Consider the following 24,544-nt stretch of genomic DNA (forward strand, 5'->3'; position numbering starts at 1 on the left):
AGGAGCCTGGATTGAAACCTACATCTTTTTCACTCTACTATGCTGCTCACCCAATCTCCTTCACTCCCTTCCCCTTCCAAGAGCAGTGCCAGGTCTGTTGGCAGCTCAGGTAAATAGCAGCAGCCCATCTAGATTGGTGGAGGGTGTTCCCTCAGGGTATACTAATGAAATTACAGCTCTGGATGTGCCCCATTCTCCCCCATCACCCCAACAACAACAAAAGTATTCATCTTTGTCTCCATAATCAATTCTGCAAAGCTTTCTTTCAGCCTTAGCAACAGCCTATTTCCTGGTTCCTATCAACCAAAAGTATGGGGAGCCATTCACACCGTGTGCACTTTTGGCTTGATTAGGACAGGAAGACAATTAGCAGAGTTATTTTAAAAATGCACTGTAGATTAGGAAGCTTATTAGAATTAAATCACCGAAGTGAGTGGGGTGATGGAAACCATAGCATGCTCCCCCTGTCACAAACCCCTCCTTATCTCCAGAGCTTAGAGAGGAAGAGGGGGGGCCCCAGAGTAGGAACCGCTAAGGAATGGAGAATTATTAGAATTTTTCAAAACGCAGCCTAATTGAAAATGTGATAAAACAGTGATGAAACCACCACTTTCAGAAAGAAAACGAATAAGTCAAGGAGAAGATACAGACATTCCTCTACATGGGTGGCTTTTGTGGCGGGTGAATGAGGCAGGAACTGATTACTTTCACCCTTGAAAGCCTTATCTGCAGCTTCATGGAAGCAATTTCCCTGGGAGACTGATCTCATTAGTTTCTCATTTGCACCCACTGCCCTGTTCTGGTGCGAGATGATAATGCCAATTGCAAAGAGGCAATGCCTCCTTGGCATGAGGTGTCTTCTGGCTGTTGGTAGAGGCCATCCAGCATCTCCATTCAGGGTCACAGGCACTCCAGTCAGCCAAGCCATAGGCTCCCAACCTTCCAGAAACCTGAGCTGAGCTCCCCTAGCACAGCACATGGGTCAAGGGACCTCAACTTCTGTTCTGGATGAATTTCTTTGGCAGTAATTCAGCTCCAGGTTGCATGCACCAAGTCATGACCTGGAAACAGCATCAAAGGGAGAGATGGGAACTTGGCTCATAGATTTACAACTGAGAGGGATCTCAATGGCTACAGGATCTAACAACCTCATTTTACAGGAGAAACTGAGACTCGGACAGGTGAGGTCATTTGCCCAAGACCACACAGGTAAGAAGTGGCCAAAAAAGGCATGATCCCAGGAAGGCATCTGAGAGGAGTGATAATCCATGTGCAGGAGAGAAACCTAATACTAAATAGACATATAGTAAGTGCAAACCTGATTCTGTATCTCACTGATGTGAGATATTCCCTCCAAAGATGTGGACTGACAACAATCTATTCATCCTGTTCAACTAGGGATACCCTTGTCTTTACCCTAGCTTTGTCACAGGGGATCTGCACATGGTGCTAGAGACCTTCCTCGATGTCTCCTGACATTGCTGAAAATGTCAGTGGAGACCATCATCTCCCTTACCAGTCATCATCCCTCACTCAATTAAAGGTCTATTTCTTCAATGACATCTGGAGACACTAGAGGAGCTCCATAGTGCACAGAACACCAGGTCTGTGGTCAGAAGACCAGAGTTTAAATGTCACTTCATACAATAGGATGAGGCATTTGACCTGTTTGCCTCAGTTTCTTCATCTGTAAAATGGGGATAATAATAGTATTTATCTGCTAGGGTTGTTGTGAGGATCAAATGAGATAACAGTTTATGTAACACATAGTAGGTGCTATATAAATGCTTTTTCTCTTCCAATAAATCATGTACCTGGGAATTTGTAGCAAGCATATCTTATTCCTTCCCCACCCACTCCTACCCTCAACAGAGGGCTCCATGAGGGCAGTGTTTTACATTTTATAGTTTGTTTTCTGGATCTCTCCCATGTTTGGAATATCCTCCCTCCCACTTTCATGATTATTGACCTCCTTGGTTTCCTTTTGAGTCCCAATTAAAATTCTACAGGACCCTTTTCCAACCCCTCTGAAGTCCAGTGCCTTTCTTCTGTTAATTACTTATTATCTTGTATATGACTTGCTTTGCTCATATTTATTTTCATGTTGTTTCCCCCTTTAGATTGTAGGGCAGAGACTGTCTTTTGCTTCCTTTTGTATCTCTAGTGCTTAATAACTGTTTAACTGATGGATTGATTATATCTTCAGGTCACCCTGGAGTAAGTAGTAGAGGTCTTTCCTTGGAGTTAGATCCTCTCTGACAGCACTCTGGCAGTCCACCACTGGGTAGGGCATTTAACCTCAGTGCTCTGGGCACTGAGCTGCAAAGGAGGTACCCACCTGCATTGGTGGTAGGGAATGACCTCATCTGGGAGTTCTTTGGCAATGAATTCGATCCCAGGTTTGATACTTAATCCAAGGAGCTAGCAAAACTCCTTGCAAATAGTGGGTACATGACAGGATTGTAAAACCATAGATTTAGAGCTTCAAGTGACCTTCTCACACCCCCTCTATGGGAGGTTGGACTTCCAAATCCAACCTCGGGCACTTACTGTTCTCATGATCTTATGCAAGATGCTTGGTCACTCTTAGTTTCTTCACTGGGGGTTAAACTAGATGGTCTCTTGCCATTTAGGATCCTATAAAACCAAGGCCTTCAGAATGATCCCCGGATTAAATTGGGCAGAGGGATGGACTGTGAGGGCTGCAGAGGCCTCTACGCTGGAGAGCACAGACAGCTGCTAGGCCTGGCTTGACCAGTATTCAAGTTATGGCTGCCTGGTCACCTTCCTCCAATGGGAATAGGGCAGAGAAAAAAATAGTGATAACAAGGGGCAGCTGCAGGAATTTCCCAAGGAAATGAGGAAAAGGCCACAAATAGAAGAATGTGCATCCCCATAGCAAGAGTGAGGGATGAACTCCTGTGGCCTTTAGCGTGTGTCTGTGCATATGTCTATAGGAGTGTATGTGAATGTGTGTCCATGTATGCATGAGTCTGTAGGGTGGTGTGTACTTTTGTCTGTGTGTAACTATACATACATATTATAATGTCATATATAATATCTTATAATAATTTTACATGTGTGCGTATGGGTACGCACGTATGTAGCATCAATAAAACGAGGACTGCCAACTTCGCCACCATCTGAAGGAGCCACAGACTGCTTTCCTGAGCGTTATTGCTTTATTGACTTCATAAACATTAGATTTATTTAAAAAAAACCAAACGGCTTAGAGTGGAAAGAAGTGCTTGAAACATCTGATAAAAAAGCATATGTATATATAATTCACATTCCTATTTCATACGTCATGTACAGCTGAAATGTTCCTTAAAAGAATAAAGATTTCCCTTTAGGCGTAGTAGTTTCAAAAAAATAAAATAAAACAAGGTTGGCATCTCCAGGAACTACAGGACGTTATTCCTTAGTCTTTTGCCTTGAATGAGAAAATACAAACAGGCCACAGTATAACATTATACTACATTCCAGTTTATGTTCATTACTTGCCCGGGGGGAAGACCACGAATGAGCTGGTACCTGAGGATTCTACCCACTGACCGCTAGAGGTCAATGGGCCCCAGCTGTCCAAAGGCACTAGACATGAAAATGGCTTTTTTAGGACAGACAGCGGTGAGCCAGGTTCCTGCACCCCCATCCCCCAGGTAATGCAGCTCTAGGCTGGGGACTGCCCTTCCACCTCTGTGTTCTCTCATTTGCTCTTTACTTGCCTCCCACTCCTTCCAAAACAAATCTAAGTGGCCCCTTTGTCTGTAGCTCCTTTCTCTCAAGTTATTTACCACTCAAAGGTAAAGACAGGGGAGCTCCAAAAGCATTTTTTTAATCAAGTCTCTTTGTCTGAATTTTTTTAAAGCTCTTGTGTGCAGAAATAGGATTCCTTTTGGGCCACCAAGCAAGGCCCGCTAATGTTGCTGACAAAACTTCCCTAATTCTTTATAGATAGAGCTGACTCTGGAAAGACCTGGGACTGCTCGCTTTGGCTTTGGCGGCTGACTGATGCTAGTAGCAAAGGCCTCTGGGAGATGGTGGGTGATCCCACAAAGCCTTAAAGAAACATAGAATAAAAGATTGGGGACTCTCCTATCCCCCCTCCACCCTCCAATGGGAACTTAAGCCTTTGTCTTTAAATCTTGGATGGGATATGGGGTGGGGAAGAAAGCATAGATTTTGTGTTGGAAGGGACTTTAAAAGCCATTTAGTAAAATAACCCTTTTAATTTTACAGATGCAAAAACTGGGATCTGAGTGACAATGTGATTTGTCAGGGGTCATGCACATAGATGGCAGGGTGGGGAATCAATCCAGATCCGGCTGGATCATTCCTCCTCTCATTCCAAACTGGAGGAAGAAACCAGGACTCACCAGAAGAAAATTTATTGCAAGTTCAAGGTTAGAGCAGGGCTTCTATTTCCTGCAAGGTCTAGGGAAGCAGGCCTACAACAATATCATCTATCACCTCCTTTCCATAATGCCAAAGTGTCCAAGTGCAAGGGGGGTGGGGAGAGATGGAATTCATTGGTTTTTGCATAGAAAACTAGAGGCTAAAGTAACGGAGTTCAAGACATGGGGTGCACATCTGGTGGGGTTAGGGAGCAGAGATTTAGCCAAATGATTTGGGGTAGGGGGCAGGGTAAGTAGTGGTGGAGGGCTCAGGAGTAAAATATTCATGATAATTTCTTCATAAAGAAAATCACAACCATGTAATATAACGTAAGGCAAATGGAAAACATCTGTCTGGCTTTGGCTGATTTTGTGGGGGCATGTAGGGATGCTCTCCACCTTTCTCCTTTGCCTATGAACACAGGGGGCTCCAATTTCTGAAGGGCTCCTGGCCAATGGTGATTTAGGTGCAAGAGACTCTGAGTTCCTTTAAGGAAAGTGATCCCAAAGTCGGTGGCCAGGAGGAGTCAGTCAGAAGCCCACAGAAGAATTGTATGAACCCCCAAAGACACAGAGGAACAAGGGTTAAGAATGACTGGTCTGGGCTAGGAGTGAACTTTGGCATTCTTGGGAAACATGGGGAATAGCAGGGGTTTGGGATGCTGAAATCTGCTCCTTAGTGGCGAACTGCCTCTACATAGCGGAGGCGGGGGTGGGAGAGGAGCTAATGCTGCTTGAGGGGGCCCTCTTGTCCCTCGTTGCTCTGATACGTTGGCACTCTCCTCTCTTCCATGTTTCTACAGAGTATGGCTGTAGATAGAACTATAGATAGAGATATATATATATACTTCATATATATAAAACATAGCTATTCCGTAGTTATATACAGGCATTAATAAAGTGCAATTGTTATTGGCTATTGTAAGGAAAGGGGAATAATCTCATTTCCTGAGAAGTGCTCACACAGCTTATCCTATGACGACGTCAAAGGCTTAGAATGCTTTATGTCACCCACTCAATGGACTGCTGCTGGTTCCCACCAAAGTGAGTTCCTCTCCAGAGCCTCGGCTTCAAGGGAGTGCAGGGACCCCCTTGGCTTCACAGGAAGCCGGGCCAAGGCATTATCAGATGGCATTTTCCTGCCCTCAGCCCTTGGAGTGTATGGGCAACATCCTTTCCCTCATCACAAGCTAAGCCTGAAGTTACTTGGTGAGGCTCAGAGAACCGTCCTCAGGGATCTTCTCCTCTGAACAGCTTCTCCCTGACAGCCGGTCCAGGTCACCCAGCTCGTCGAAACGCTCGGCCACACACTGAGCAGTCAGTCGGGCTTCAGGATCGTGGTCCCAGCACTCGGCCAGAGTCTCACAAACCATCTGTATACCCTGTATAAGGTCAAGAGACATGAAGGAGTCAGGGGGTGTATGTGTTTATCCTTCCTTACCAAAGAAGACCATGCCATCAGAGAAATAATGACATGACTTGCACTTGACTTTGTTTTGAGTGAGGGAGGGCTATGCAGGTCACCAGTTTCACTTCTCCTCCAGAGACATCTGAATCCAACGACCAGATATTCATCAGGATGACTGGAGATGACCCAGGATGAGGCAGTTGAGGTTAAGTGACTTGCCCAAGGTCACACAGCTAGTGAGTGTCAAGTGTCTGAGGTGAGATTTGAACTCAGGTCCTCCTGACTCCTGCACTGGTGCTTTATCCATTGCATCACCTAGCTGCCCCAGGGAGTTAAGGAGAAGCACACAGAAGACCCAGAAAAACTCAGTCATGCATGAGGGAAAGACCTCAAGAAAGCCCAACAAGTCTTCTAGTGTGATGAGGAGACAGAGATATGAGGAGATTGACTTGAGATCTCACAGGTAGAGTCCAGACTCAAATACAGATACCGTCACTCCAAAGCACAGTCCTCAATTTACTTTCTCAGAATCTCAGGGTTGCCTGCACCACTGAGGTATTTACTTAGCAAACCAAGGCAGGATTTGCACCCAGTTCTTTCAGACCTCAAGGTAGGTCCTCTTTCCATTTGTTATATTATCTTACCTCACCGCATACTGAGTGCTGCTAACACCCCAGAAGCCTTACTCCCAGAAGGCGAACCTGACTCCCCAAGGTTTTGGCATCACTGAATATTTCCCGAGACAATCCGCCCCTACAAACATGGGGATGATAAGGCTCTCGACTGACTTCACTTCTGGTCTGATCCTAGGTCTATGGATAAGTCACAGACACAGCTATGGGAATCTGGATTTTCAGTGACTGCTCCTACCATTTCAATTCTAGCAAACATCCAATCCTCCTCCCCCCACCTCATGATTCATGAAACTGAATTAATGGCCTCATTTACCTAATTGGTAGTATTGACGGATAGTGCCGTTAATAGTGGAATGCTATTGTTTGTACACAAGCAACATTTATTTTGTTCTGCTGCTGTAAATTAAATTAAATATTAAGTATTAACTTGAAATCAATAGTGCGACAAATCTCATTAACAGGAAAAATGTATTATGCAAATTTATTCCAGAATTTTATCACCATGAATAATGACTTCATTACACCAAACCTACTACAGGGGAGGGGAAGGAAAATGCAGTGAGGAGAGAACCCTGGCTGACTCCAAGCAGGCACAAACAGGCCTGCATTCCTGGGGGGAAGGTTATCTTGGTCTCAACCACCAGGGGGAGCCCCTTGGACTGAAGCTGGGCCTGGACCGCCTCTGGGCTGGACTGGTACTCATCAGAGCAACTGGAGTCCAGCGCTGGCACACACTGGGTTTTCCCTACTCCATCTCTCCCCCTGGGTGGTCTTGATTGGCCCTGCCCTGACAGAAACCTTAGACTTGGCTATAACTTCAAAAGGAGGCAAGAAAAAATTAACACAGTCACCTTGTAGATCAGACAAGGATATTCACTGCATGTACAGTAGCCTTACATAGAGGGTCCTTCTTGGTGAACATCATAAAAACAATCCCTGTCCTCTCTTCTCCTCTATCTGTCTGTCTCTGTCACACACACACACACACACACACACACACACACACACACACACACATACACACACGCACACGCACACACCTGACAATGCCTCCAACGCCAGCTCTTTGGAATCGTCAGGGACGTTTTGCATGACTATTCACATCCTTCTGGTTCTCTGTCCCTTTTACCATTTCGTTAGCTCATCGAGTAGTGTCTGTCTGTCTGTCTGTCTATGGTGACACAGGGAGAGGGCTGAATTCAGAGTCAAAAGAAGGTGGGTTTGGATCTCCCCCAGCCTGGCCACTTACTTCCTGTGTGACCTTAGCAAAGTTACTTTATCTCCCTAAACCTGTTTCTTCACCATGAAATGTGCACATGTGTTGGCTTGACGAGTTCCACAGCTCATCTGAAATCCCCATGACTGAGACCCCCCTCCAATGTGCCCTGTGTTTCTCTGTATGTATGTATTTATGTATTTACATGGCTCTTTGCATGTTGTCTTCCCAATTACAGCTCCTTTATATTATATACTCCTTTGGATCAATGAGTCCTTTGAGGACAGGGAGGCTGTTTTTTACCGTTTTTTCCCCTCTGCTGCCTATTAACGTGGTGCCTGGCACATAGGCACAAATACTGGTTGGCTTAATTGAATCTATGCTCCTTTGATAAGAACTTGAGAAATGTCCGTTGAAGACACCACAGGATTTCCTGAACAGGAATTCCTCTGATCCACCCACCTTCAATTCCCTTTTCTTCATTGTTTTCCTCTCCTCCTAAGTAATCTCTTCTCCTGTCTTCTCTTGTGGAATCAAGCACTTCTCTCCCTATTCTGTATCCACAATCCTTTCTTCCACCACTACACCCATCTTCCTCTCCTTCCTTCTTCCTCTTTCTCTCTGTCTCTGTCCATCTGTCTGTCTGTCTCTCTCACACACACATACACATACATACACGCACACATGTCCTAAGTCAGATCTCAGCCTAAGTAATATGTGAAAAAGCGGGTGACAAAAAATCCCACCTCTTCCCAGCTCTAAAGAGTTTTTCCATTCAGGGACTGGGAATAAGAGGGAAATTAAACAGAAATGCCATATGTAATACACCATGACTGTGGGGCAGCTACAGCCATCACAACATTCAAGGGCAGCTGGAGTGGGACACAATAGCTTGGAAAAAATTACTTCTCCTAAATCCTTCTTTACTGAATGCCATATTTAGAAAGCACCTGCTGGTCTGGACCAGACATTTATAGGAATAGGATCTGCTCTTAAAAACAACAGGGCCATCAAGCCCTGAGAGAATGTGCATTCGAGTCCCTGTAAAATAGCCCAGAATCCCCTTCCTCCTACTGCCAATCCCAGAGCACTCAATGCCTGCCTGGCATGGCCAATACTCACTCGGTGGCTGAGCCACGTGTTGGGGATCTCTGGCCGTCCTCGGTCTCTCAGCACATTGTCCTTCATACTCTCAACACAGGGATGCTCTCTCACTTTGGAACCAAATGGTGGCTCATACTCCTTGACCTCTGCCGAGAGAACAGACAAAGACAGAGTCATTGAGAAGTGCAGTAACATCAGAATAGACTGAATGAATAAATACCCAACATCCAGCACTGGGAGGTGGGCAATTGGTGAGTACCAAACCCCATGGACTGTGGGAAAGGCCAGGTAAAACCGTGAAAAAAAAAAAAAAGCAGAGACATTTTCTGTGCCACCCCAGAGTCCACAACACATAGTGGAAAGAGTTCTGGCTCTTGAGTCAGGGGCCAGGGTTCAAATCTCCCCTCTGATGCTTTCCTCCTTTGTGGGTAAGTCATGTAACTTCCCTGGATCATCCTTTTTCCCCCCAAATATAAAACTTTCCTCATATATAAAAGGAGGAGTGAGCCCTCTCATTTTATGGATGAAGAGAAGTGGTTGTCCAAAGTTACAGAGGGAAGACAATAATCTTCCATCTATAAAATGAGGTTGTTGCCCTATTTGATTTCTACAGTCCCTTCTAATCCCTAGTCCTATATTATGTGTAAGAATAGGGGCAGGACCAAGCAATTCCACTGGTCTAGGATTATATCCAAAGCCCTGAGTGTGGTGCCTTGCATACTTTAAGTGCCTGATAAATTCTTACTTTTATCCAGCAACCTCAGGTGATGAAACTCTGTCTTATCAAGAACATTCCCCATTTTCTTTGTAATTTTGACTTTTCCAGCACTGCCTAGAGCAGGGACAAGCAAACTATGGCCCACCACCTGTTCTAGGCCCACCAACTAAGCATAGCTACTCACTTTGTGGCAGAGATGGTGGAATCTGGGTACAGACTGAGATATGCATTTTTGGAAAATGCTGATGTAGGGACATTTTGTTTGACTATGTACTTCTGTTATAAAGGTTTGGGGTTTCTTTTTCCCCCAGTTAGGGGCAAGGAGAGGTAGATAGATAGATAGATAGATAGATAGATAGATAGATAGATAGATAGATAGATAGATGGATAGATAGATAGATAGATAGACAGATAGAAGTTTGTTACATGGATATGTGTATGTATATATGTATGTATGTACACACACACATATGAGAGGGGAAGAGGGAAAGGAGGAGGGAGGGAGGGAGAGAGAGAAGGAAGGAAGGGAGACAGAGAAAGAGAGGCAGAGAGAGGGAGAGAGAGAGAGAGAGAGAGAGAGAGAGAGAGAGAGAGAGAGAGAGAGAGAGAGAGAGAGAGAGAACAAACCAGAAACACTCACTGGGCCAGTGAGCATAGCCTGAGCAGCTTCTTCACTGGCATTACAGTCACTAGGGTAATCTCCATGCCAAGATGTGACATCAGTTGGTAGAAATTAAGGTTTTATGATATAATAATGATAAAAAAATTTGTTCTCTTTCAGAATACTTTGGGTGGGACAGGGATAAATAGACCTCCCTCTCCCACCCAGGCCAATATGGATAGGCACATTAGAGTTGACTCGTTGTACTTTTCTGACCTCGACTGCCCTGTTCCTGCTTAGGGAGTCCGACAGCCCTCTGCTCCTAATGGCTCCTGCCATTTTGGTATCAGACAGGGCAGACATCTGCCTGCTTTAGCCTACTGCAACTCAAAACTCCTGAGTTCATGGGATCTACTGGTCTCAGCCTCTCCAGGAGCTGGGATCATAGGTGTGCACTGACCAGAGGAAGTTTGTCTTTAAAGCAATGGTAACCGTCTAGCCAAATTGTTGAAGGAGACAGAGGAGGGCAAGGAAGATGTCAATCCCTAGAACTGTCATAACGATCTTCTTTTCTTGGCAGAAAGGCTAGCTAGGGAACATGAGAGAGTTTCTTCTCCCCGAAGCGGTGATGAGACCTGCCCCTCCTGTCAATATCTCTGAACAAATGTAGGAAGAAGACAGGCAAGCTGCTGAGAGGCTGGCCACATCTGGCCTTCTAAGACTGGCAGCGGGGTTGCCTTTTGATGATCTTCTGTTTCACGTAAGGCTTAACCCATGTCATTTCTGGGAGGGCCTGAATGATCTTTTCCCTGGTGGAATATGCTTTAAAAATGCAGCAATTTAAAAAATATCCATTAGATTAAACTGATTTTAGAGCTAGAAGGAACCTTAAGAATCTAAGGTCAAACCCTTTGTTACAGAGAACAGAGAAGTGACTTGTCTAAAGTCATGCAGAGAATGGGAGAGCCAGAATTAGAACTGAGGACTCCAGATTCTACCTCTAGGTATGTTTCCTCCTGCTTCTAAGAAAGGCATTTCTCAAACACAATTAAAAAAATAGTACCACTTCACTTTCTATTACATGTCCCTGCTCCTCCTTAGTCACAGCTTGGCACACTCTGTCCTCTCCCTATACCCGCAAACACCACTTTTTGCAGGGGTGGGGGATGGGAGGTGGGGGAGGCTGAATTTGCTCCATTATTTTCACAAAGTTGGGGTCATACTTTGTCACAGGTTTGTATTTCTCAGGTAAAAACCATCAACTTTCTCCTAGAGCAAGAAAAACTGGTTATCTAGGAGGAAGAGGCCAAAAATGGGGGTACAGTGGGAAGAGAACACTGAATTTGGAGTCAAAAGACCTGGGTTCAAATTTGTACCCTGCCTCATAACTTATTATGTAGCCTTGGACAAGTAACTGTCTAGGCTTCAGGTAGCTGTTGCTGTTATTTCATCATTTTTCAGTTCTGTCTGATTCTTTGTGACCCTATTTGGGGTTTTCTTAGCAAAGATACTTCAGTGGTTTGCCATCACCTTGTCCAGCTCATTTTACATATAAGGAAACTGAGGCAAACAGGGTGAAGTGACTTACTCAGGGTCACACAGCTGGTAAATGTCTGAGGTCACATTTGAACTCAGGTCTTCCTGACTCCAAACTGGCCTCTCTGCACACTCTGGAGCCACCTCGTGGCCCCCAGGTTTCAGGCCAGTCAGACTGGATGCTCTCTAAAGGGACTGTCAACTCTATATCTACATTACAGGCTACGTAAGACATCTGGCTCTGTTTGTGATGACTAGGTTTCCTCTACTTCACCTATGTTCACCCTGAGAAGCTGGGAGCAAACGACAATTGTGTTGTTGTTTACTCCTAAACAGCTCCCTCCCCCCAAGACCATCCACCAGTAAAAGCCTTAATTGACCACTTTATTATTGGAAGCCACTGCCAACATCAGACTGGTTCCTACTCCAACCATTTCCTTTTGTGTTCCTTGTGGGAGGAGGGAGGATGCTTGTTACCCTGAGAATGGGTGAATCAAGTTTTTTAAAAGTGACACCCCTATTCATCAGTGTATGGACTACCAGGTTTGTGGCTATAACTCATAACATTAATTCTTGGAACTGGTGGTCGAAACAGTGCCCAGCTTAGAGCATGACTTTCTGTAGTGAGAAGTCCATGTAGTAAGTATCAAACTTGGAGCCAGAAGGAACAGTGGGGGTCCCCTAGCTGCCAGAAGAATTACTGGGTCACAGAATGAGAGCTGGGTATGGATGGGGTCAAGGATCCTCATTTGACAGACAAGGAAACACTATTTACTTGGATGACTCATTTCCCTTCCCTAGAATAAGCAATATATTTAAACCTTCATCTTCTGACTCTCAAACCAAGTGATCCTTGCTTCCACTACATGAGGATGTATGATCAGGTCATAGATACATACTGTTCAGTTTGGATGCCCACAGGCTAAATTTGGACCTGGGTTCAAATCTTGCCTCTTTGAGGCAAGTCACATCCCTGCTCTAGGTCATGGTCTCTTGGTGACATTAAGAGGTTGGACTACCTGATAAAATGGTCTCAGATTAAAAGTTCCTTTTACTTAGAAATCCCTTTAGAGAGAGAGGCACTGTATAAAGGAGTTGGGAAGACCTGGGGTCAAGACTTCCTCAGAGGCACAAGGTCCTCTCAGGGCCCCAAAATTAGATTCTACAAATACAAGTATCTGACCAGATGCTGATTGGCAATGGCAAAGGAAATTTTCTCACTGGGAGTTCTGTCCCTCCACATTGCCAATACTCAGGGAAAAAGCAATTGTTTGGATATGGCGAGAATCTGTCTGAAAGACATAGGGATCAGCAATCTCTTCAAAGATTTTCACATCAACGTTATTAGTAACTGCACAACCTTGGCAGCAAGACAAATTTTATTGTTCTTTTATTTTTGTCATGACCTCATTTTGGGTTTTCTTGAAAATATTGTTGTGGTTTGCCACTTCCTTCTCCAACTCACTTTACAGATGAGGAAACTGAGGCAAACAGAGCATGACAAATAGAATGGTTAATTAATGGTTAATTAAACTGAATGTGACAAAATGTTGTTAAGGAAGAGGAATTCTGGAAAGTCTTTTGCGGAATAATGCAACATGATAAAGTCAAGCTAGAAAAAACAAAAAGCCAAAAATAATGGTCAGGCAAGGGGGAAATGAAATGAGAAGCACCGGGCAAAAAGTCCTCTTGGGTTCATAAAGGGAGTGGCTGGAAGGTTAGACTTTCTGCACTAAAATTAATTTACTATCTTTTAATTAATTCAATTCAATTAATCAATTGAATTGAATTAATTAAATTCAATTAATTTACTAAGCAATTTTATTTAGGTTTACTAATGTACAGCATTAAGTTTTTAATAAATCATTTAATGCATGACCCCTCCCTATTAGAAAGAAATCCCCTTAAGGGTAGGGGCTGTTTCATTTTGTTCTTTGTACCCACCAGTGCCAGGGCAGCTAGGTGGCACCATGGTGCATAGAGTGTTAAACCTGGAATCTGGAAGACTTATCTTGAGTTCAAATTTGACTTCAGACACTAGCTGTGTGACCCTGCGTAAGTCACTTAACTGTCCACCTCAGTTTCCTCATCTGTAAAATAAGTGGGAGAGGGAACTCCAAGATCTTTACCAAGGAAACCCCAAATGAGGTCACAGAGAATGGGATGAGACTGAACAACCACACAACAAAAATCCCCAGGACCCAGCACAGTTTACACAAGGCACATGCTAAGCTCTTCAACAATGCCTCTTGGTTGAGAATAAAAGCTGTGGAGTACCGTACAAAACTGTTATTCTACTCTGGGCTCCATTAGGACCTGATAAAAAATATCGGTGGGGGGAGGGGATTATAGCATTTTACGACTTTGTTATTAAGAAGATCAAGTGATGTTTCCATAGTAATGGATATTAGACATGGGATGTCACAATCCTGTGAGGTAGGTGCTACAAGTATGAAGACCTCCACTTTACAGATGAGGAAACTGAGGCTTGCCCAGGGTCACACAACTAGAAGCATTAGAGCTAAGAATTGAACCCAGCTTTCCCCCAAATCTATTATTGAATTGTCTACACTGTAGAGGCTACACTGCCTCCCAAAGATGATGTAATAGCAAACCTTCCCCCTTCCTTAAATCATGCCCTGCCAAGTCAGCAGGGTTTTATAATCAAAACCAGTTACTGTTTCTGCCTTGGCTCCAAAGAATGCACACCAGCCATCCTAACTCTCCCTCCTCAGTTCATGCCTGAAGTCACAGCAGCCCTTTCTGAACAAACTGAATTCCTTGACTGAGCACCACGTTTCCTCCCTTCAGGACCCCTGGTTGACCCCAGGGTTCGGGTCCTGGCTCACTGAGAGAGTACCATGCCACTCTAGCAGCGATGCCAATGTTTTCCATTTCTGGCCATGACAGAAATTCAACTTCTCGCACTCTCTCCATCTACTTCACTCTGAAGGTAGGTCTTTGGGAGAGAAACACTATTCCTCAGGAATCCCAGCATCTGGTGCACAGCTGTGGTGTTGATGAAGGGAATGGGAAAGTTTTCCCCAAGCAGTGCCCCCGAGTTTCTCAATCTGCATTCCAAATGAGGCTCCCCAGGAAAACGGGACAACTCAGCCTGGCCTCAGCTCTTACTTTCCTCCTCTCTGCTGCTGACTTTATTGGGGGAGGGTCTGGTTGTGCTTGTAGCATCCACGGATGGCACAATGGCCCTTCATAGGTTTCTGCTGGTTTCAAACTTAAGTTCTTGCTTACTCTACCACCCTGCCAACCCTAGAGAAGACAAAGGCTTTGGTTTGGGAGCCATTTGCTTCATGGCCAGCACTGACTGAGGATGGGAAAGTGGAAGACTCCAGATACCTTGTTCTGCCAAAGGCTGTCCTGAAAAGGATATATACGGCTGCCATTCATTCCCATTGGCTCCCCTAATCCCAACCTAGACACTGGGAACACCCAGTGGAATTATCATTGATCTTTGTGAAGGAGAGGGTCACAGAACTCATCCCTGAGTGAATAATAATAACCTAGTTTCCACTTTCCCTCATAAAAACAAAACAAAAAGGTAACTCCTAATTCCCACCTACCATCATTTCCCCTCTCTCCACCTCCAACCAAGACCTGAAAACCTAATGTGACTTGGGAGCAATTAGGACAAAATTTAAAACTTTAGCACTCTGATGAAGTGTGGATAGTGTGCTACCACAAATCCAGATGAATGACTTGGTGGGGGCCAGGAATTATAATTGTTCCAGGCAGTCTGAGACAATTGGTGAGGATTCTTAGACATCCTAGAACAGGGGGTTCTTAAGCTTGCCTTCAGAGTGGTGAAGATGAGGGGAGCAAAGACAATTTAATTTCTCTCACGGCCTCTTAAGAGAGGTTAAGTGCTAGAGATCTGAGGCAGTCCATCAACTTTTTAAAGGAGGGAAAATGTTTATTTCAAGTTTTTATTTTCACTAACCTTTGGCTTCCTTTATGTATTTTATTTTGTGAATTTAAGAACATTATTCTGAGAACGGGTCTGTGTGCTTTTTGCCAGATTATCAAAGGAGTCCACACACAAAAAGTTTAAGAATTTCACCCTGGATATGTAACAGAATAGCTTGGGGTAGATCGTTGGACAGTTGGGACAGCGTGTACACCAAGTGAGCAAGTCTATATTGCGTAAGTGGGGATAGTGACAATAATTGGATTTAAATCTAATTCTCTTTAATAGACCTTGGTACCTTCTAGGGAGATATTTATCCTCTATAGATCCTATTCGTATATAGCTGTTTTCGCGTTGTCTACCCATTGGATTAGAAACTCCTCAAGGGCAGGGATAGTTTTTGCCTTCTTTATATTCCCACACTTAAACTCAGTACCTGGATTAATAAATGCTTATTGGTTTATGCATGGGGCAATGGTGATCCTCTATATTTATAGAACTGGGTGCCATTCTGAGTTGAGTGTGATTCTGTCTTGAGTTTTCAAAGGTTAGAAAGACTTAAGGAACCCTTTCTTCACCCCAAATTGTGGTGTTCAAGGTATATCAGAAGGGAGACTTGAGCCCAAATATTGTTGAATCTAAGGTCAGTTCTCAATCTACAACGTTCTTTTTATGTTGAGGAAGAGAAAGCCTGCTATTAAGTAAACCTTCCCTAGACAATGATAAAATGAATTCACATTTGTAAAATGCTTTGCAAACCTGAAAGCAATACAATACTGGTTATTATTACTGTTGATGTTCTTATTATAATTACCTCAAAGCCCATATGAGGGAACAGGCATCAGGACACCAAAAACAGAAAAGAAGGGCATTTGGACCAAACTAGCTTTAGATTCTAGAGAATATCAAAGGGGGCTTGGGAGGGGAAGAAACGGGAAGATGGGATGGAGATCAAACCAAACAAAGGCTGGAGTGGCCTTTTTCCTGTTCCTAAAGAGTTTTTGGGTCTAATTCTGAAGGTTAAAAAGGGTTCACTCACTCTTCCTTCCTTGGGAAACTGTGTTTATATCTCTTGTAGAAAGAGGGACAGAGAGCTTGGCTCTTCCCCACCAGCCTGATTCTGCCAGGCTCAGCAAAGAGCAACAGGAAAGGTTTGGGGTGATGGATAACAATGAGAGATTCCAGGGCAGGAAACTCACATGCAGCCCATCATAAGTGATATGCTGTTTTAGCAAGGCAAGAGAAATGTGGCTAACAGTTGTCTGCTGGTTATTAAATACTGATTTGGAGAGATTAAGCTAACTCTTCTGTTACCAACATCAGCAATCTCTGAAATGAGTTGGCCATTTTGGAAAAGGCTCCATTTTGGAAGGGTTAGACTTTTGTGTTGCCTTTTGGGCCTCAAACTGTTTAGGGCTGCTAAATGTTGATGAAGAGAGGGAGCATGAAATGGGTAGAAAGAGAACCGGCCTCTGAATTTGGAAAACCCTCGATCCATTCCCATCTCTAACATACACTGGACAAGTCACTTAACTTCTTGGGGACCCCGGGTGACTCTCAGTTACTAAACTGCAATGCAGGTGCATTGGTAGAAGGAATTCCCTCTCTACCAGCTCCCAACACCAAAGAAATCATTGCTATAGTCCATTCCCATACCCCTGACCCCAAACAAAGACAAAAGCAGCAACAAAAAAATTTCATCTGCCAAGAAACGTCAGGTTACTTTGGAACCTTCAGGAAAGGTAAGAATCTCACATAAGGTTAATAAGCCTAACAAAATGGCTAAGTTGGAAGGCACCTCAGCTGTCGTTAAATACAACTTACATATGCACCTCTCAAAAGAATACCCACTATGAAGGTATTGGACAGTTGGAAGGAACCTCTGAAGCTATCTGACGCAGCCTAAATGGAAAACAAGCTCCCCTCTATTCCACGAGTTCCCACTTGTGGGATGTGTGTGGGGAACACATCCCACAAATGAGTCACCCCCTCCCTCCTGTCTCTGCTTGAAGACCTCAAGCAAAAAGGAACTCAATACTTCCTAATGGAGGGCTCTTATTGTTCAAGAAATGGTTTCCTCCCATCATATCTAGCTTTGCCTTGGTATAGCTTCCTCCATTTGAATGTAGAGGATGTAAATGGTTTATAAACCTAGGTCTATCAAAGAAATCCCAAATCATTCTACCATGCCTTCTAAATTCCAAATACATCTATTTCCTTTTTTATTGAAAATTTATTGTAATTCTCACTGGTTCATATTTACCACTGCCAGTTCTCAGAAGGAAACCATTTAGATTGTAAGCTTCAAGAGGGTAGGGTAGGGTAGGGTGAGTATCTTTGTATAAATCGAAAAATGTGACAGTGGGAGAAGTGAAATGACTTGGTCTAAGTCTTCCATTTTGTTCATAGATGATGGGCCAGAACTAAGACACACCTCTCAGCTAATGCTCATTTGAGTACATTATAGCATGCTGCCTCCAATGCCTGAGTGGCCTTGGGGAAGTCACTTAACCCCTATGGGCCTCATATTCCTCATCTATAAAATAAATAGGTTAGATTACTCATTTGGGGTTTGTAAAATTCCCCTCAAACTTGATCAGTGACCAAGAAGATCTTTCCATGCCTACAATAATACACTTAACACAGCAGGGCTTTGAAAACTAGTACCCACAAATAGATTCATTTCTCCCTCAAGTGATATCTTCCTGCTAATTCTTCCCCAGGTCAAAACACCAGACTAAGGTGGAAGCATTGTGGCACTTTGGGGTCATTCAGACCCCAACTGCTTTATGAAGACCTGTGTGATCTTGGACAAGTCACTGCCATTCTCAGGGGTCTTGGGTTTTCATCGATAGCTTAAGAGGCTTGGATTAGAGAAGGTCTCAGTGTCCAGTTTCCAACTGGCTTGTATGAGTTGTTAAGTCCTTTTCTAATGAATGGATGAATGAATGAACAAAGGAATATATTTGGCTTCCATTTTGTGGGCAACTGCTCTGAAAATCACGATATCACAGATTTAGAGCAGAAGAGACCTTGGAGACTGTTTAGTCTAACCCACTCATTTTGTAGATGAGGAAACTGAGGCTCAGAGAAGAAAAGGGTATTATTGGCAAGGGCCTTACAGCTAGTAAAGGAGAGACAGAACTTGATCTTGGAATCTCAAACCAAGGTTTCTTCAACTCTTAAACCAAACTTAAAAAAATAAATAAAAAGAACTTATTCTTTGGAAACATGAATGTTGTCATGCAATACCAGTCATTTTCTAGGAGTCATGGGTCTTTCAATCTATACAGCTCTCTTTCCCCACCCAACCAGCTGCTCACTAAGAGCTACCATTTCAAATGCACGCTAGCCAATCACACATACCTCCTATCTCATTGCAGCGAGATGTCATTTCCCAGAGAACCAGGGCCATGGAATATACATCTGTTTGCTTGAAGGACTCCATATTCTCCAAGTTCATTCTGGATTCCAAAACCTCGGGAGCCATATATCTTGCTGTCCCAACCTGCAACCCAACAGAAAAGGTAGTTGTAGTTTGACTTTCAAAATATGACAATGTTCATGCCCATAGTTAAGACCATGAAGATTTTTAAAAATTTTCTTTTCTATCAATATCTTCTGAGTCAATCCTGTAGAGGTCACTACTTAAACAGGTTCCACCAGGAGGGTCATCAGCGGGTTGGAGTTAGGTAATTTTTTCTTTAGTTTATTAGGTTAATAAAAAGGGAAAAAAAGAAGCGTGTTGGGAGCAATGGTTGGATTCTGTGGGAATAAAGGGACTAGCCAGAAAGAAACAGAAGCAGGCCTGGGAAGACAGGAATTCAAAGACATAAGGGAGTCACTAGGTTCCATGACTGAATGCTTGAGTTTCTAGCCAACCTCCGAGAACAAGTGTCTCATAAGACAATGATGACTGACTGGATATTTATGTGCTTAATTAATAAGTCTGTTATGCATTAATAATCAAAGTATTTAGCATAATCATACACACACATATGCATACATATAAACAACTCTCAGGTTAGAGATGGGTGATTTCATCTGTATAGGGAACTAGGAGGTATGGAAATTCCCTCTACCAAATCAGCTTGTCACCTTCTCTGCAATGGAGACTCCCAGAGAGTTGCCTAGAGCCCTGAGAAGTGGTTTGCCCAGGCTCTCAGGGTCAGTCTTTGTCAGCAGGACCTGAATTCAGTTCTCTCTGGCTCTGGGGTCAGCTTTGTATCCATTATGGCACACTGCCTCCCATGCTGACTCTAATTTAAAATATCTAATATTTTTCAGTAGATAACTTCCTCAGTCTCCTCATCTTAAAAAAAAAGAGAGAGAGAGTGAAAACAATAGTCTTTATGTGACAGCTTGTGGAAAGATTTAAATAAAATGATACAAAACAGCTTGCAGACCTTTAAAAAGAGGCTTCCTTAAATATCAGCTATTATTTATTTCCCAGCTCTTGGCCCCATGCCTTCCACTGAATAAGCCCTTGTTTACTGAATTAAACTGGATACAAGATTCCCACCCCCTCAGAAGACCATGGAATAGTCCGTGTTTCAGAAGATAAGCAATGCACAGGGATGCAGTATTGGACGACTGACAGAAATAATGTGTTCTTATGTGAAGACCATTTTTTTAAGGTTGCAGAGCTAACCCAGCAAATAAGGAAATGCCAAACCTCCGGATCTGCTTATCTCGCCCCTCAATATATGTCAGAGCATTATTCATCCACCTCCTAACAGGCAACAGAAAAAAAAAAACGACTGTCATTTTGTCATGTGGGAAGGTTATATCTTTGTTTCTGCCATGCGAAGATGCTTTCATCCCTGACCACATCGCACTGGAAACTGTAAAAGCGAGAAGTTATCAGGCGGCAAAGAGTTTCTTGGTTTGTAGCTGGTTTTCTAAATGCACAGAAAAAGACAACACTCCCCCTTTCTATTGCCATCCCCTAAAAAAAGAAGACATTAAATGTTCCAGGGGTGTTTGCTATTGTCGAATTGTGTGTTGGGAAGAATATTGGGATAAAAAGTCAAAAGACCTCAGAGCAACTACCAGCTTGGGCATTTCTTAGCTCACTGCGTGACCATGGACAAGTTCTAGCCTTTCTGGGCCTGTTTCCTAATGTGTTAAATGATGGGGTTGGGATGGATGGATGGTACCTTCCAGCTCTATGACTATGGAATGGAAAAAACGTAGAAGCACTTAATTTATGCTAAGAGCTAAGCATTGAGAATTCAAATAAGAAAAAGCAAGACAGTCCTTACTGTCAAAAAAGGGGATGACATATGGGAGAGATGAGCTGAGGGGCTAATCACAGAGCTCAGCTGTCCTTAGGTTGCATCAGCAGGGCTGATGGAAAGACCCAATGGTCCATAGAGTTGGTGAGAAGTGAAGATAGTGGTAAAATCTATGTGGGGAGGGTTCTTGCTGGGACTGTTGGGAGAACAAGGCATCCTGATACCCAGGAACGTGTGCATATGACCATGAAGAATCAGTATACTTGCAATACCTACTTCACAGGGTTCTTGGGTTTACTGTGTTGTTTTATTTTAAAAGCACTAAAGACAGTAGTAACTAAATGTGAATGATTTGGGGCCAGGCTCTCTGCTACCATGCAATATGAATGAAGCCAAGATTACAAGCAGTCACCAAGTGGAGTACAGCTTTGCCCCAGAAAAAGCGTTAGACTTCAACTCTTAAAAATCTGATTATAAATCCCAGGTGTGATTCTTCCTAGTTGTGTGATCCAAAGCAAACCACTTCATTTCTCTGAGGCTAGAGCTTTCTCTATGCTTAAAACATACTTTTTTCCAACCCCTTAAGTCTCATACTCCTTGTTTACCTCAGCTTCCTCGACTGGAAAATGGGGATAATATCCATCTCCCTCTCTTGTTGTAAGCATCAAGTGAGATAATAGTTGTAAAGTGCTTAGCACGTAGTAGGCAATATGTAAATGCTTATTCTCATTCTTTCCCTTGCTAAGCAGTGAAGTACACAAACACAAAAGCCAAGATAGTACCTGCCTTCAAGGAATTTACATTCTAACAGGGAGAAGACAATGTATACAGGGGAATGGTAGCTTTGCACAGACAGCTCCCTTACCTGGGACCGCTGAGACCTCAGGTCCAGCCTCTTCCTTTCTGAGTTTCCTTTCATCCCCTGGACTGCTGCCTTTTGGACACGTATAAATTTTCCGTCTGAGCTATGCTAACACAACAACATCTAGGAAAAGGCTTCTAAGGTGCCATGTTTGGTACTGCAGAATACATGAATTTTTCGACTAGCTAACAAGCCTCTTGATAAGATTTCAGAGAAAAACGCAAGTATGATAACGTTTTGTGCATGTCATAGGTTGAAGTTTGCAAGGCATTTCATATTTACTACCTCCTGGATTCATATCCCCTGCCCTATAATGCAACTGGCAAGATTATGTCCATTTTATAGATTGTGTTAATATTGAGTCTCAGAGTGATTAAGTAAGGTGCCCATCATTACATAGCAAGGAAATATTTGTGATGGGGTTTCACAGAATCACGTTCTAATCCATACCATCCCCACAAGGAATCACCACCCTAAGGTACCCAAAAAGGGGTTCTCCAGCATCTGTTTGAAGATCTCCAAGAAGGGGCAACTCACTGCCTCCCAAGGTAGCTGATGCCAACTTGGATGGTTCTAATTATTAGGAGGCTAAATCTTGGACAGAAACTTAGAGGACATCTAGTCCAGTTCCTTCATTTTACAGATAGGGAAACTAAGGCCTAAAGGACAAGTGACTTGCCCAAGTTACAAAGAGTTTTAAAACTCTGGTTATCTAGTATAAATCATTGCTTCAGTCAATTACTGTTTTCATTGCCTGACATTTGATCCTACTTGTGTCTGTGTGATAAGGGATCATGTGCTCTAAATACTTAGGCACTAGAGTGGGAAATTTGAACCCAAGCCTCCTGACTAAATTCTACCCATTTTCTGCCCTTCCTTCTTTCCCCTCTCTTTGGCCACAAAATGTTGTAAGAGGTCTCTCCTTATCTCAATGAGTCATCCTGACATGTAGCTCCATGCATAGCCTTTTGACTCAACCCACCCCCTCAGCTCAGTATGAGGGCTAGGACCATACATGTGTACTGCACTGACTGAAATCGGGGTATCAGGTGATGGAACACACCACTCCAACCTACATGGAGCCCTTATTCTCTATAAACACTATCCCATATTGCTAATCATTTTCTCTTTCTTCTGCAGCCCAGAGTTCCCTTTCTTAGTCTGAGGATTCCCTCAGACATGGGCGAGTAAGATAGGAAATGGCCTGACTGGCCAAGTCAGGCGTAGGCTCAGACTCACCTGCCCACTGTTAGCCAAGTCATCCACAGAGAGAGTGGGGTCCAGCCGCAGGGACAGCCCAAAGTCACAGAGGCAGCAGGTCAGGTCATTCTTCACCAGGATGTTGGAACTCTTCAGGTCTCTGTGCACAATGGCCGTCTTAGGCCTCCCACAGGGTGTGTGGTCGCTATGGAGATGGGCGATGCCCCGGGAGAGAGAACTGCCCAGCTTCCACAGATCCTCCCAGCTGATGACATGCCTGGTGAGATATTCCTGTAGGTTGCCCCTGGAGTGGAAGGCGGTGATGAGCCAGTACTGTTTTCCCAAATCCATCTTCCGTTCCTCTGCTGTCAAGAACTGAAGGATGTTCTCATGCTTGAGGTTGATGTCCGAGAAGATCTCCTTCTCTGTCTTCCAGGAGGCATATTCCTCATAGGGGAAGATCTTGACCGCCACTGTCTCAAACTGCTCGGATGTGTTCTGTTTCAGCTTGGCCTTGTAGACTTCGGCAAAGCGCCCCTTCCCCACCAAGGTGTCCAGCTCGATGGGCAGCAGCTCTGTGTTATGGTTGAGGTTGTTGGCGCAGGTTGAGCTGATGTCTGAGCGGTCATCATCCATCATCATGGCGCAGCGCTCACTGCATTCCACCAGCTTCCGCGGCTTGCTGGTCTCCCAGGCTGTGCTCAGCTTTCTCCTGCGGTGGACCCGGTAGCAATAGAAGATAACAATCACAGCAATCGCGATGCCCAAGGGTGGAAGGAGGCTGATGACTGTCACTTTGGAGATGATGGCCATTAGCTCCAAGTGGTCAACAACTTCTGCTCAAGAAAAAAAGACAAGCAAAAGATGTCAGGCGTGGGGGAAGGGCACATACCAAATGCAGTGAATGGACGCACAATTAGGGTCATTTCAAAGGTAATAACTAAAATGTTTTCTATAGTCAACTGTTGGTTTAATCTTACCTGTGAAGGAATAAAGCTTCTTAGATTATAAACAGCATATTGTTTACCCCCAAAAACTTGTTCCTAATGTTCAGAAAATGTCCAGGCCACCTGGAACACTATCTAGTTTATGAACAAATTATTATGCCCACCCAGGAAACCTTTCCTTATCCCTCCAGATATCAGCACCCTCTCTTAGTCTACATCAACACACACACACACACACACACACACACACACACACACGTGCATTCACTCTTTATAATTCTATGTCCTTCTTGTCTCTCCCCTTAGAATAAAAACTCTTTGCAAGTAGACACTGTCTTTGTACTGCCGCCAATTAGTACAAAACTAAATGATTGTTGATTATAGTGCACTTATAGTGCACTACAACAATGCAAGTTTTACTAGAAGAAAGACTGGATTTGGAGAGCAGTAGGATCTAGGTTCAGATTTCTGCCTCTTCTAGTGAAGGTAAGTATATACACATATATATGTATATGTAAGTATGTGTATATGTATACGTATATATACATTTAAAAATATATATACACACAAAGATATCATGAGTACATAGGCACATATGCACAGTGTTAGTGTCACAGAAAGGCTGACCAAAATCCTAACAGAATCAAAAGGCCTTACTTGGAAGGTATTGATTGAAATCAGGATGAATTGCTTATTGCTTCCAATGCAGAAGGAAATGGTCAAGTTGCAGAGTGAGGAGGGTTGCCTTAATGCATTTCCTG

The 24,544-nt window shown here is 43.7% G+C and overlaps 1 protein-coding gene across 1 annotated transcript in view; it reads right to left on the reverse strand.

Annotated features, from left to right (window-relative positions):
- Positions 1–3,163: 3,163 nt before the first annotated feature.
- TGFBR2 (transforming growth factor beta receptor 2) overlaps positions 3,164–24,544 on the reverse strand; it is an 88,190-nt gene continuing 66,809 nt past the window's right edge. The window contains exons 4-7 of the mRNA XM_072651119.1: positions 22,876–23,672; positions 18,904–19,045; positions 8,776–8,903; positions 3,164–5,776 (exon numbers count right to left, since the gene is read on the reverse strand). Coding sequence (XP_072507220.1) covers positions 5,597–5,776; positions 8,776–8,903; positions 18,904–19,045; positions 22,876–23,672 — 1,247 coding nt within the window. The 3' untranslated portion in view covers positions 3,164–5,596. The remainder of the gene's footprint in view (positions 5,777–8,775; positions 8,904–18,903; positions 19,046–22,875; positions 23,673–24,544) is intronic.

The sequence above is a fragment of the Notamacropus eugenii genome, chromosome 3 (genome assembly GCF_028372415.1).
Source record: "Notamacropus eugenii isolate mMacEug1 chromosome 3, mMacEug1.pri_v2, whole genome shotgun sequence".
Taxonomy (NCBI): domain Eukaryota; kingdom Metazoa; phylum Chordata; class Mammalia; order Diprotodontia; family Macropodidae; genus Notamacropus; species Notamacropus eugenii.